Here is a 12,360-nt window from a genome sequence, read left to right on the forward strand (position 1 = left end):
CAGGAATCCCAGAAATAAAACTCTCTACCGGGCTCGGTGATTTAGCAGCAAGAAAAACAAAATGGCGATCCAATTCCAAGAGGGACCGTGCTTGGTCACCGGCCCGGGAATGCTTCTGCCGGAGTCTCGCCCTCCGGACCCAAAGTGCTCTGCGCAGTCTCCTCTTCCTTCATTTCAGGCTTCTGGATTAAGGATTGTTCTGTCGATGATGGTGGTGGTGGTGGTGTGGTGGCAGCGGCGTGGTTTCTGTGTCAGTCATTCTGTATCCATCTCTCCTGGTGAGAGGTCTGGTTCCCGAAACCCTGAGGGAGGCTCCTTCCTCCAGCCTGGCTCACCGCCTCGGCTTGTCACATCTGCGGAACGGAAAACAGAGGCGGGGTTAGGGCCAGGGGAGGAGCTGGGGGGAGTCCCCGCAGCGGGAGGATGGTGCCAGCATGGTCCTGCCTCGGGGACCCCGGGCGGGCGAGGGAGAGGCCAGCCCCTGCCCAATGGGCCCTGTCCCAGCCTCTGTCTGAGCAGTAGCCATGCTCAGGGCTCCCCATCTGCCCTCTCAAGCTTACAATCGAGTTGAGACAAAGCAAGGACATGAGGACACCCCGTCACAAGTAACAAATAAACACATACTAAGAACAGTCCCTGCTGGACGCCTAAGAGCTAATGGGTGACCAGAGCTGGGCCAAGTGAACCAGGAAAAGGGCCCCTGCAGAAGGAGGTGTTTCAGCTCCGTCTCATGGGGCAGGTCTGGGGGAGAGAGTGAAAAGAGCGCCTTGAGCAAGGGGAAGGGGCCCGGTGGGAGACAGCCAGCTGACGGGGGACGCTGCCCCTGAGAACGTGGGGCTCCCAAGGCAGGGGAGCCGGTGGGGTGGGGGGCACAACTCCCTTCCCCACCCCCTCCCTCCCAGCCTCAGCCACAGGCCTCCTCAGTCCTTCTTGCCCCAGGCCCCAGGCTGCTTTCCTTTCCGACATGCTCTGTAACGTGGGGTGGGGGAGAGGCCACCGGAGGCTGTGCTGTCGCACTGAAGCGGAGGGGACTCCGAGAACTCGCTCCTCATGCCCCCGCCCCTGGGCTGATGGACATCTGCCCGCCCCACTGTGAGGCGATGGAGCAGGCCCTGCCCTTCTGAGAGTCTGAGAATGGGGATCCTAAGCCTTTAGCTGGGGCACTGAATCCCCCACACAGCCAAGTCAGGGGCTGGGGAAGGTCCCTCAGTTAGCTCCTAGGTCACTGCACACATCCCCACCCCAGACAGTCTCTCTGCAGAATAATCTCTATGGAAGCCCCACAATGGCAAGTCCCGGATCTCCCCCAGGCTCCCCAGGGGGGTGTGGAGACCCCTCATCCATTCCTGGAGTTAGGCAGAGCCCCCACCGCCAACACTAGTATACACTCTCTGTCTTCACATATCACCAGACAGACAGAGCCCCACAGCGACACCCCAAGACACGGTCCCCAGCGTCCTCGGAACACTCACAAGCCACAGGAACATGGTGGCGGGGAGGTAGCCACATTCTGAGGACTTGGTTAATGAAGCTTGTGGACTAGGCCGGGGAGTCCCCACAGAGGCCCCTCCTCCCCGGGTGATGCTTGAGCACAGCCCTGTGCTCCCGACCTCACCCTCTGACCTCGCTCACACCCTTGACACTCCCCTGGTCCCCACTGTGGACAGAGGTATAGATTCCCTGGGGGGGGCGGGGGTCACACAGGTGAATAAAAACCAGGCCCAGGTGTGAGGAGTTAGTTCACAGTCTAATGTTAGGAAAGCCCTCCCTCCACCCATCCTGGGGGCATTTGTAATATGTGGGCTGTTAGGGGTTGTTGCCACGACTACTAGAGTATTAAAGAACTCTTTTGTCCCCAGATGTTAAATCTCCTACCCTCCCTAAACCAATAGCCAGAGCCCATGCCTTCCGGAACCCGGTATGAGGAGAGACTCAAGTCCTGCCCCTGTGGAGAGACAGTGAGGGGTGAAGAGCCTCGTGGTGCAGACTGCAGAGGGCCAGGCCCCCAGGAGAGCGTCTGCGTGTTACAGACGGCGGCGGCCCCACACCGGGAAGGGCCCTCCGTGTTAATAGCGATGGTAGTAACCACAATGTCAGGACCAACAGCCACCACGAGCAGGACCACAGGACACAACACTCAGCTTGCGTCCACACCACCACATTAAGCCACACCAGTCTACCCACTCAGGCAACCAGGGCAACCTCCGAGGGGCCCTGCCAGGCCAGACCAGCTCCCGCCACCCAACGCAGGGGCCTCGCGAGCCAAGAAGGTAGTAGTCGCCAGGCAGGCAGCTAGAAGCCAAGCAAGCAGCTGGCCCCTCTCAGGTACCGCTCGCTCTCTCGCACTCTCTCTCTCTCTTCTTCTCTCTCTCTCCAACTCTGTGTCAAGCCCCTCTCTGACTCGCTCGCCCTCTGGGAACCAACCTGCAAGTACGTTCGTTTAACTCAAGCTGCCTCGCCTTGCAACGTGAGTCTGTGTTTTTGCAGGAACATTTACACGTCTGCGGATCTTGTACAAACAAATGCTTTCTCCGCTCTGAGCAAGGCCCACAGGGACTGCAAAAAGGCAAAAGGAAAGACATCTAAGCTAGAGCGTCAGCAGAGAGAGAGAAAAAAAAACCATGCAACACCCCCTAATGTGTGCAGCAGGGCCCCCACCCAGCTCGTGGGCCCCCACACCCTTCCACGCCCTGGAAGGATCCAAGTGCTACAGTGGAAGACAGAGAGCACGCGGAAAGAGGCAGCGCTGGTAGGAAGCCTGCCCGCAGAGAGAGGCAAACACAGACGGGCAGAGAGTGCAAGGAGAGGGCAATGCTATCCACTGGACCAGTGCAAGCCCCAGGCCACAGGGTCCCCACTGCTACTGCCCCCAAAAGAGCACCTGGCTCTCCACCTGCTGGGGCGGCAATCGGGAGCCACCTTCTCCCTGTGCGAGGGCGCATGCCCAGGCCCCTCCACCAGAGGTGGGCTGAAATGGGGTGTGACACCCGGCTGAGCCCAGAGGCAGTGTCCACAGAGGGGGACACTGGCAGCTGCCCCAGAGCATGGCCCACCACAGCCTCCAACACAGAGCAAGCAGCCGCCCTACTGAGAGGCCTCTGTGGGTGCCGTGGTCGGGCTGGAATAGGGGGACCTCCTCGAGGAGCTCCAAGTCCATGAGGGGGGGTGCCAGATGGTGCCTGACCTCACCCCACCTCCTTCTTCAGCCAACAACCAGCTGCTTCAGGTCATTCAAACCCATTCTTCACACCACCCTCCTCACCACCCTCAGCTTCCAGACAAGCACAGAAGCCCAGAGCAGTGGAAACCAGTTGGGTGAGCAGGCACCAGTGCCCGGCACCCATGCCAACATGGGCCGGCCACCAGTGCCCAGTGGGTGAGAGAAAGGCAGTGCCCAGCCAAGCACAGGCCAGAGCCCCCTCCCTGATTCCTCCAAGCCCACTCTGCCCACCCACCCCCAACCTTGGACCAGCAACAACACCACGAAATCTACCCATTGGTGCCAATTAGTGGAGTGAGAATGAGAGAGTGAGACACTGGGACAGAGGGGAGGATAGGAGGCAGGAAGGGAGGGACAGAGGGAGGGGGGAGGGTTAAGGGGTCCTGCAAGCGGGAGTTAGATCGGGGGCCCTGGGGAGGCTCCAGGGAATGAGACAGTAGCGGCACCACGTACAAGTTCCAGGATTTATACCGGGATTTCTTGCGCTTTCTTTTTTGCCCCTTTCCCTTTCCTCGAACTGATTTTCTGGAAAATAAAAAAACAGAGCCAGAGAGGAGGGGGGGAAGGGAGAAGAAGAGAAGCCGTGAGGAGGGTAGGGGACAGGACATGCTCAGGGGAGGGGGCAGGCAGCCTCCAAGGAAGAGCTTGCACGCATGTGCAGGTTGGGGCAGCGGCACTGGATGGCTCCTTTGCCCCGGACACGGCCTTGGGTGGAGGGCACAAGCCCCACAGGCCGCCATGCTCATGGTGGCTCCTGGCCCCCCGGGAGGGGCACAGCACCCCGAGCAGGCCCTTGACCCTGTGTAAGTCTGGCCCTGATGGACAGGGGGCTATAAAAGGTAGGCCAGGCTTTGGGGAGAAAGGTCAGAAACCTGATTTAATTGGGGAGGGGGGTGCCTGTGCTTCAGGCACCTTCTATCTTCATTTCCAAGTGCAATAGCAAAAGGGTCCCTCCAGAGGCCCTGCCTCTGAGAATGTGGGGGAGCAGCTCCACTGGGGGCTGGCACGAAACCAAGGACGGCACATATAAGGCATCTGCCGGTCCGAGTCATAACCTGGGCCGCTGAGAGGTGGGGCTGGGTGTCCTCAGAGCCCCAGGCAGGCTGGCAGGAGGGTGGGGTGGGAGTTAGGGAGGCGTGGGGAGGAGGGGCCTGGGCGCACTTGGCAGGGTGCACCTCCCCAGCCTGTCAAAGCCTGCTGCACCATCTCACCAGACTCCCTGCCGAGCCCAGGCGAGCCCCCGCTCTCCCTGTGGGCAAAGCAGGCCTTTGGGGAAAGGGCAAGGGAGGCAGGCCGAAGCCTGTCCAGTCGAGGGAAACAGCGCTCTTCTCACATGCCAGACCCAAGAGAATGCCCCTCAGAATGTCCGCCACAGGGGAAGCAAGAGGGAGGGAGGCACTGAGGAAGGGGGCAGGTCTGTTTCCTCTTGTTGGGAGAAATGCTGGAAGGAGGAAGGTCTTCGAGTGTGTGCACATGCATTCTCCCTCTTCCTCCTTCTCTCTCCCTCTCTTCTCTCTTCCTCTCTCTCTCCCTCTCTCTCTCTCTCTCTCTCTCTCTCTCTCTTCCACAGCAATTCTGGAAGTTGGGGACTTCAGGAAGAGACAAAGGGTTGAGGCCTAAGGGCCTTCAATGTCCTCAGAAAATGAGCAGATAGGGTGGTGAGGGCGGGGAGGGAAGGGCATAGGTGATCTTTCTCAGTCTCTTTTCCTGCAGACTCGTCCCCAGGCCAGCTGCTCACCGAGTCCTGAGGGCTCACTGCCCCCAGACCTTGCCCTGCTCCACCCCTGCTCCATCCTGACTTGACCCTCCACACTGAGCAATTGGAAGCCTCAGGAAATGACCGACATTCAATCAATTCTTTCTCCCTGACCAAGAGGGCTGGTGTCTCTGGCTGCTTCACTCCTGCAGGAGGGCATACGCCCCAAAACACGCCAGCCGGCCCCAAAGCCAACTGCACCACCACCGCAGCCACCGTAGAGGCTGTTTCCTCTGACGCATAGAAGCTGGCCTCTCTGCCACCGGCTCCCTCTCCCTGCGGTGGGTGATGGGAAGCTACAGCACCAGGGAGCCAGTGTCCACACTCCGCCTCGACACACCAAGACCACCAGTCCCGGCCAGGGGTGACCTGGAGACCTGGGACTCGTCGGTTCTCCCAAAGGAAGCCCCAGGCTCCAGGCTGGGTTTCGTCCCTGCGTCTACAGCCATAATCCTGGAGTTTGCTCCACCCCATTGCAGCCACCACATGTCCTCATGAGACCAAGTCTTGACCCAGGGAAGTCATCAGGCCCCTGACAGAGGAAGCCAAGAGCCCCAAACCGAGAAAACAGGCAAGGAGAAGGAGAACTGAAGTCATGGCCACTTACTTTTCTTGCCTTGCTCTCTCTTTCTTTGGTCTGCAGCGGTAGAGAAAGAGAAAAGAACAAAACAGAGAGGGGTTCAGATGGTGATGAGAGTGATGATATAATAACAATACTACTACTAATGAAAACTTAACATCGTGTTTACAATATAGCAATACAGTTTTAATCTCTTTAGAGGTAACTCACTTAATCCTTATAACAATGCTATGAGGTACATTCTATTATTGTACCCACTTTACAGATGTGGAAACTGAGGCACTGAAGTAAAGTTGAAATGCCCAAGGTTACATAGCTGGGAGGTGGAAATGGGCCAACAAGTGGAACGGGCTTAACCCTGGCACAGAGCAGGCAGCCGTTTGCTGACTGCGCCCTCACCTGCATTCACATTTGCTGTGCTGTAGGAAGCTCATCTCTCCTATGTGCTGGACTTTGTGAATTCTGATCCGCATAATCTAGAGGAGAAGGAAGCACATCACAGAGGTTAGTGACCCAGCCAGCCAGACCCAGATGGGACACCCCTGTGGCTCCTGCCACTCAGCACCCAGGGGTTCTACAGAGCAGTGATGGGTGGTGGAGTTAGGGGGACCGGGGGCTCTATGAGAAAGAGCCTCAGGCCCACCCCAACTCCCCCAACCCTGCTGACCTCAAGGAGCCCCTGCTCCTCTTGAGGCAGACACAGCTGCACGGGTTGGCCAGGCTGGGAATTCAGATCCTAAGTTCTCACCACTCCCCATCCCTCCCCTCCTTTCATCCCTTTAGGCCTCACCCTGAGAGCCCCCACCTTGGGGTCTCAGAGCTCCCTCCCTCCCACCCTGTCCAGGCTGAAATGGACCCCATCACCAGACAGCATCAAACCACTGGCTTAGAAACGCTCCACAAACCACACTCATCCAGCTTCCCAAACAGAGCCCCGGAGAGGGAGGGAGGGCGAGACAGGCTCCTGTCACAGGTGTCACCCTCCTCCTGAACCCAGGGGCAAAGGTCAGGGAGAAAGAGGAGGCGGTGGGGGCTTGCTGGGAACCTGGACTGGGAAGTACAGGCTTCTTTTTCCCCAAAGAGGCAAGACCTGCCACACCTCCCCGCCTGACTCAGGGGCAGGGGCTGGACAAGGCAGGTCTGGCTCCTCCTCTCAAGTGCCCTCCTGCCCCTCCTCCTCACAGGGACGCACCTGCATGGTGATGTTGTACTCCTCGGTGGGCACGCACTCCAGGCCCTCATCGTTGCAGCAGCCCCCGCACCGCATCAGGGGCACACAGGACGGCTTGAAGATGTACTCGATCTCATCAGGGTACTCCTGGAAGATGTCCACCAGGGTCTCGATTGGACGGCAGTAGCTGCGCTGGTAGACATCCATGAACTTCACCACTGCACGGGAGGGGGTGACACATGAGCCCAGCAGGTCACACAAAAGATGGCCAACCCCTATCTCCGCCCCGCTCCACAAGGCCACTCCTCCGGGTTTCTGTGAGAGGTGCCCACTATCGGGCGCATCCTCTCATACATCTAACTTAAGTCCCTCCAGCTGTGGTTGAAGTCCTTCCCTTAGCTTTCTATCAACACTGCTGAAGACCTGTTTTTATGCCAAAGACCGCAGGATGCTGTCGGGTTCTGCAGGAGACGGCCCGCCACATCTCACCCCCCTGCCTCAGCATGACAGCCAAGCCAATTCCTGGATCAGCCCTGATGCCAGAGGACAGTCTGAGTAGCAGTATACCTGTTGGGGGTGCTCTAAGCATCCCCTAGAAAAAGGAACAGCCAGCTTGGCCATCCTACTCCCCATGGACGTACAACCTCTCCATAGCCACTGCCATACCCTACCAACCTACCAATACCATTTAATGAGCATTTACTGTATGCCGGGCCCTGTGTACAGTACTCTAAGTTGACATCTCAAACAATTCTCTACTATGAGGTTCTGGGACCTCCAGAGGCTCGGAGGCTGAGTAACTTGCCCCAAGGCCACACTGCTAGTAAGCGGTAGAGTTAAAATCAGCCTGGGCATCACAGCCTTCCTTAGCTTTCCTCTGCCATGAGAAAACAGGGGAAGCTTCGGGGGGCACCTTGCCACCTCCCAGACCCCCCCCCCCCAGGTGGTAGAGTTAAAATCAGCCTGGGCATCACAGTCTTCCTTAGCCTTCCTCTGCCATGAGAAAACAGAGGGGAAGCTTCGGGTGGCACCTTGCCACCTCCCAGACCCCCCCCCCCCCAGAGGTAGGCTGAGGAGGCAGTGGGCATAGCACAGGACTGGGGCTGCCTGGAATCAGCAGGTGGCAGTGGGCGGGCACACTGGGCAGGCCCTGCCAGCCACCGATAACCCCACCCAAGAGGGCAAACTGCTTGCATCATGGAAAAAACGGTGTTGCCACTGCAGCCACAGAGCACTTCTAGAAGTTGATCCGGAGGGAGAGCATGGCAAAGGCGGCTTCCCAGGCTGGAGGCGGGGCCTGAGGTGCATCGGTGCATGAAGGGGTAATTCTGGGCCACAGGGGCGGGCCCTTGAGAATAAATAAACTCAGGACTCTGGAATGACTACTCCAAACTGTGGCCCAGTCTGCCACTCCCTATCACACACCCCCACCTCCACATAGCAATTCTGTCCCTGGAACGAGTTTCCCCTGCACAGGAGGGAAGAGCAGCACCCAGCCAGCAAGGAGGCAGGGCTCCGGCCGTGACTTGGTGTGACCGCGGGCCAGTCCCTCCTCTCTGCACATCTGTGCAAGCGGCTCGGGCTGATCTCTAAAGACACGGAAACAAAGGCTGAAATGTGGAGTTTTTGTCCACCCTTTCCAGCCCCAAAACAAGCTCCCTTTTCCCAGCCCAGGTAACACAAGGTCTGGAACCTCAGCGAGGCCTCCTCCCCCTCCTCCCTCCAGGGGAACGAAGGCAGAGGAGCCAGAGGGCTGTGCGTGTCCTAAGCGGGTTGAGGAGAATTTGGAGAGTTGAGGGAAAGTAAGTAGGGGCGGAAGCCACCGATGCGAAAACAGAAAGAACAGTGGGGACTCCCAAGCCCGTCCCAGGCCTTGCCTACCACCTCTACGTTCTCTATCCAGGCAACGGCCACAAAATTCTTCTCGACCCCCAAAAAGGGTTAAGGTAAAGTGTCTTCAAAAAGAGCATAAAAACAAGACTAGGGATCTGAAGAAGTCCTTTTCTAAGCCGAGTCTATATTGAAGTAGATGACTAATCAAGACCTGACACTTTGTCATGGTTGGGGACAGAGGTGGCCCAGGCCTCAGGGCCACAGGTTCCACCCAGGACAGGAGAGTAGAAAAGTTTGGCCTGGGCCATGGTGGCTGATAGCTGGGTGAGAATTCCTTGGAAAAGCTCCCCGGATTCCCCAGGGTGGCAGGCAGAAGGGGAACACTTCACCAGCACCCCAGCCACTGCCTCCAAAGAAAGCTGTCCTGCTTTGGCACAGGGCGTGGACACACAGACACTCCAACATCGGGCTTCCGTTGTTTTCCTTATTTCTCGAAGACAACCTTTTCCCCAACAAAGACCATTTGTCTTGCCTCTCCCCGGCCACTGAGACCACTGGGAGGCTGAGGGGGTAGGGACACGGGGAGCGGGTGGCCTGTCAGTGGTACAGGCTTGGAGTGGCCAGGAAGCCAGGCCCTGGGCCAAGGAAAGGGTTCCCAGGCCAGGAAGGAGGCAGAACCGGCTGGGCATCACCACCAGTGGGGAGTGCAAACATCGCCCTTGGCCACTACCCTGGGCCTACTTGATTAAGGTCAGGGAAAAGGGCCTAGAGGAAGACTTCAGAGCTGGGGAGCTGGGGGAAGTAGCACTGGGCACTCCGCCCCCAGGCTTGCGCAGAGGCCACATGCAGTGGGGGGGAGAGCCTGGACATCCCTAGAGACAAGGGAGGCTCCCTATACCAAACCTCAGCGAACAAAAGGCAGGCCAGGCCGACTGGGCTTGGGCAGGGGGTGGGGCGGGCGCCTTGGAGCGACAGCCAGCCCCCTGCTGGCCCAGCGGGGAAGTTCACAGCACCCAAACCTCCTCCACCTGGAGGGCAGAGGGAGGCCTTAGGGCTTTCTCTCTCCACCCTCAAAGGAATACAAACTGGGGGATGGGGTCCCCTGAGGCTGGGTCTCCGCACCCCTAGCTCATGCACAGCCAGCTCTCTGGATGGCAAGGGCCACAGCCCCTGCACACAGGCCCCACAGGTGAGACATGCTGGGTTGAAGTGACGGAGTATCCATCCTCCCTTGGAGGAGGAAGGGGGGGGGGGGGGACGTGCGACAAACAGACTTCTGGGATCCTTGAACATTGTTTGTTCTCCTGGTCCAGGCTCATAGCTCCCTCTCCAAAGAAAACTTTACTGGAAAGAGCTGACGAAAAAGGCCACAAGTCCTATCCCTAGTAGAAGCCTGCATAGGGAAGAGCCAGTCCTCCAGAATGAAGGGTTAATCTTACCCTTTCCCGATCTCCACCGCAGACCATAACAGAAGAAACGGGGCCTCCCTCCCCAACCCTTGGGGAATTAAGGGGTCCCATCCAGGAGCCAGGAGGACTCACCTTGGTGGGCTTTCTGCTCTCCTTCTGCCATAGGCGCAGCCTGGGACCACTGAGGACAAAACAAAAGAGTGAGACATGGGCATGGGCAGGGGGACCGCCACTCTGCCCCTCCTTCCTCCTCCCTGCCCTCCCAGCCCATAGCCTCTGGCTTCTCCAAGGCTTCTGAGTAGAACTGGGCACCACCAGGGGCTCCCTACAGCCAGAGCCCACCCACCACCCCCAGACTGCTCCAATTTTGAAGCCAAAGAAGATCAAGACTGACCAGACACTGGAGATGGGAAGCTCAAAATGCAGTAGGAAAATAGCAGAATATCCAGGTCCCTTCTCCACAATTCTCTCTCCCCATTCTCACTGGCCCATTGCTGAGCTAAGGGAAGTGAATCTTCTCACCACCCCTCAAACGCCCCCACTCCCTGGTCCAAAGCCACAGGTAAGTATTAAGGTCAAACAGGACAAATTTGGACTGGGGCAGGAAGGAAGGACTGGGGGCGAGGAAAACAACATGGTGACCTTCTCCTGCTGACATGACAAATACCAGGGTGAGCTGATGCTGGGAAGGGAGGGGGTGCAGAGCCCTGAAGGGCACCAACCACCCTCCCCCATCCAGGCTCTTAAGTCTTCGGGAACATTCAGCAAACCCACAGGTTGCCTGGAGGGTAAAACCTGGGAGGAAGACCTGAGGGAGGGCAGAGCTCATTGCTCCCCCTGCACAAGTCTCACCAGGGCCTGAATGTGTCTCCAACATCTTCAGCTTCACACTCCTAGCTTGTTCCCTGGTTTCTCCTCCCTCCCAGACTGAGGGGGTCCCCAAGTCCCTCTCACCTGGGCACCTTCCTCAAATGCAACCAGGGAAGTCTTTTATGCCTTAGCAATGCCCAGCCCCTAGGGGGCCCCCTGCACTACCTAGGCCTGAGGCCTCCCCCCATCCCTCCCCACCCCCACCAGATCATTCCTCCCCTCCCCAGAAGCTGTGAAGGTCAACAAGTCCAACCATGTGAACCTGACAGCACTGGGCAAAGGCTTCTCCCAGCCCTTCCAGAGGGTCTCGGGTTCTCACCAACTGCCCACCCCATCTGCCCCTCTTTCCCGGCAGATCCTGAACAGCAGAGCCGCCCCCTAGCCCACAGAACTGCAGACCCACTGAGATGAGAGTTTCAGTCTGTCTGCCTCTCTCTCCTTCCCACCCACCCCCAATGCACCCCAGTTCCCCTAGCCTTGCCCCCAGGACCAAGGTCAGATAACAGTTTCCAGACTCCCAGCTGGATAGCCTCCAACTGCAGCTCCCTCAGGGGCCCCCCAGAGTCTCCACCTCAGCCCCTCACCCATCCCCAGGACACCCCCTGGCTTCCCTCTGCCAACATTCTCTCTATGGCCTCCACTCCTCCTGGGCCCCAACTAGGAAGGGGACAGAAACTTCATACCCCCTGCAAGGCCTGGGGGCACAGGGAGGAGCAGTCCTGCGCGGGGAGGGGCCAGGTGCCCTTCTCTGGGGGCCTCTGAAGGTCACGCTATGGCCAGTCCGCCACTCCTCCCCTCCCCTCCCTACTTGGAGGCCTGGAGCCAAGGCCTTTGTGCCAGGGTCTGGGGAACTCTGGTGGCAGCAGGGACCCCAGCCCGTTTCCTTCCTGCGGCCTCTCTGCTAGGGGGAGGTCTCAGGGATGGGTGGGAAAATGGCCCCTTAGGTGGCTTGGAGAATCAAGTTGGGTGGGCAAGTTTGAAGTTCCAAAAAACCACCTGCTCCTGCTCCAATGGCTCATTTCACTGGGACAAAGTGTGTTTGCAAGGCTGGCAGGAGTTCTTCCCAAGGCTGCCTACATCACAGCAAATTTCAAACCCTTTTCCCAAAAAAGTGTAAAGTGGGGGACACTCTTTAAACGCTCCCACGGCCCACCCCATAAGAGCTACAGCGCATCCCACTTGGAAGTGTGGGGGAAGGGAGGGAGGCTGCCTGTCACCGAGCGGTAGCCCTGGACAAAGCCTCCGGGGGACCCTGGCACCCTGACCCCTGACAGAGACCCCCTTCTCCCCGGACTCGCGGGCTGAGAGAGGCTGGGTGGGTCTTCTCGGCAGAGGGAGTGAAAACTAAAGGGACGGGCAGGGGTTCTCTCCACGCCGGGGAGGAAATGGGGAAGGGGCGTCAGGCAATCCCTCCCAGCACAGGAAGAGGTTAGGGGCCGGAGGCAGCCGGAAGGGACAGGGTGGTTCTCCGGGTGCTCCCGCTGGGCTACCTCGAGAGGTCACCTTCCCACAGAGGGCCGG

The 12,360-nt window shown here is 58.6% G+C and overlaps 1 protein-coding gene across 1 annotated transcript; it reads right to left on the reverse strand.

Annotated features, from left to right (window-relative positions):
* Positions 1–3,537: 3,537 nt before the first annotated feature.
* On the reverse strand, positions 3,538–10,150 carry VEGFA (vascular endothelial growth factor A). Its single transcript, XM_014535375.1, is given in 6 exon segments — positions 3,538–3,666; positions 3,668–3,745; positions 5,584–5,613; positions 5,956–6,032; positions 6,749–6,945; positions 10,102–10,150. Coding segments are annotated over 6 exon segments (486 nt in total). The 5' UTR covers positions 10,133–10,150; the 3' UTR covers positions 3,538–3,593.
* Between the last annotated feature and the right edge of the window lie 2,210 nt (positions 10,151–12,360).

This window comes from Myotis brandtii, unplaced genomic scaffold (assembly GCF_000412655.1).
Source record: "Myotis brandtii unplaced genomic scaffold, ASM41265v1 scaffold143, whole genome shotgun sequence".
Classification (NCBI taxonomy): Eukaryota; Metazoa; Chordata; class Mammalia; order Chiroptera; family Vespertilionidae; genus Myotis; species Myotis brandtii.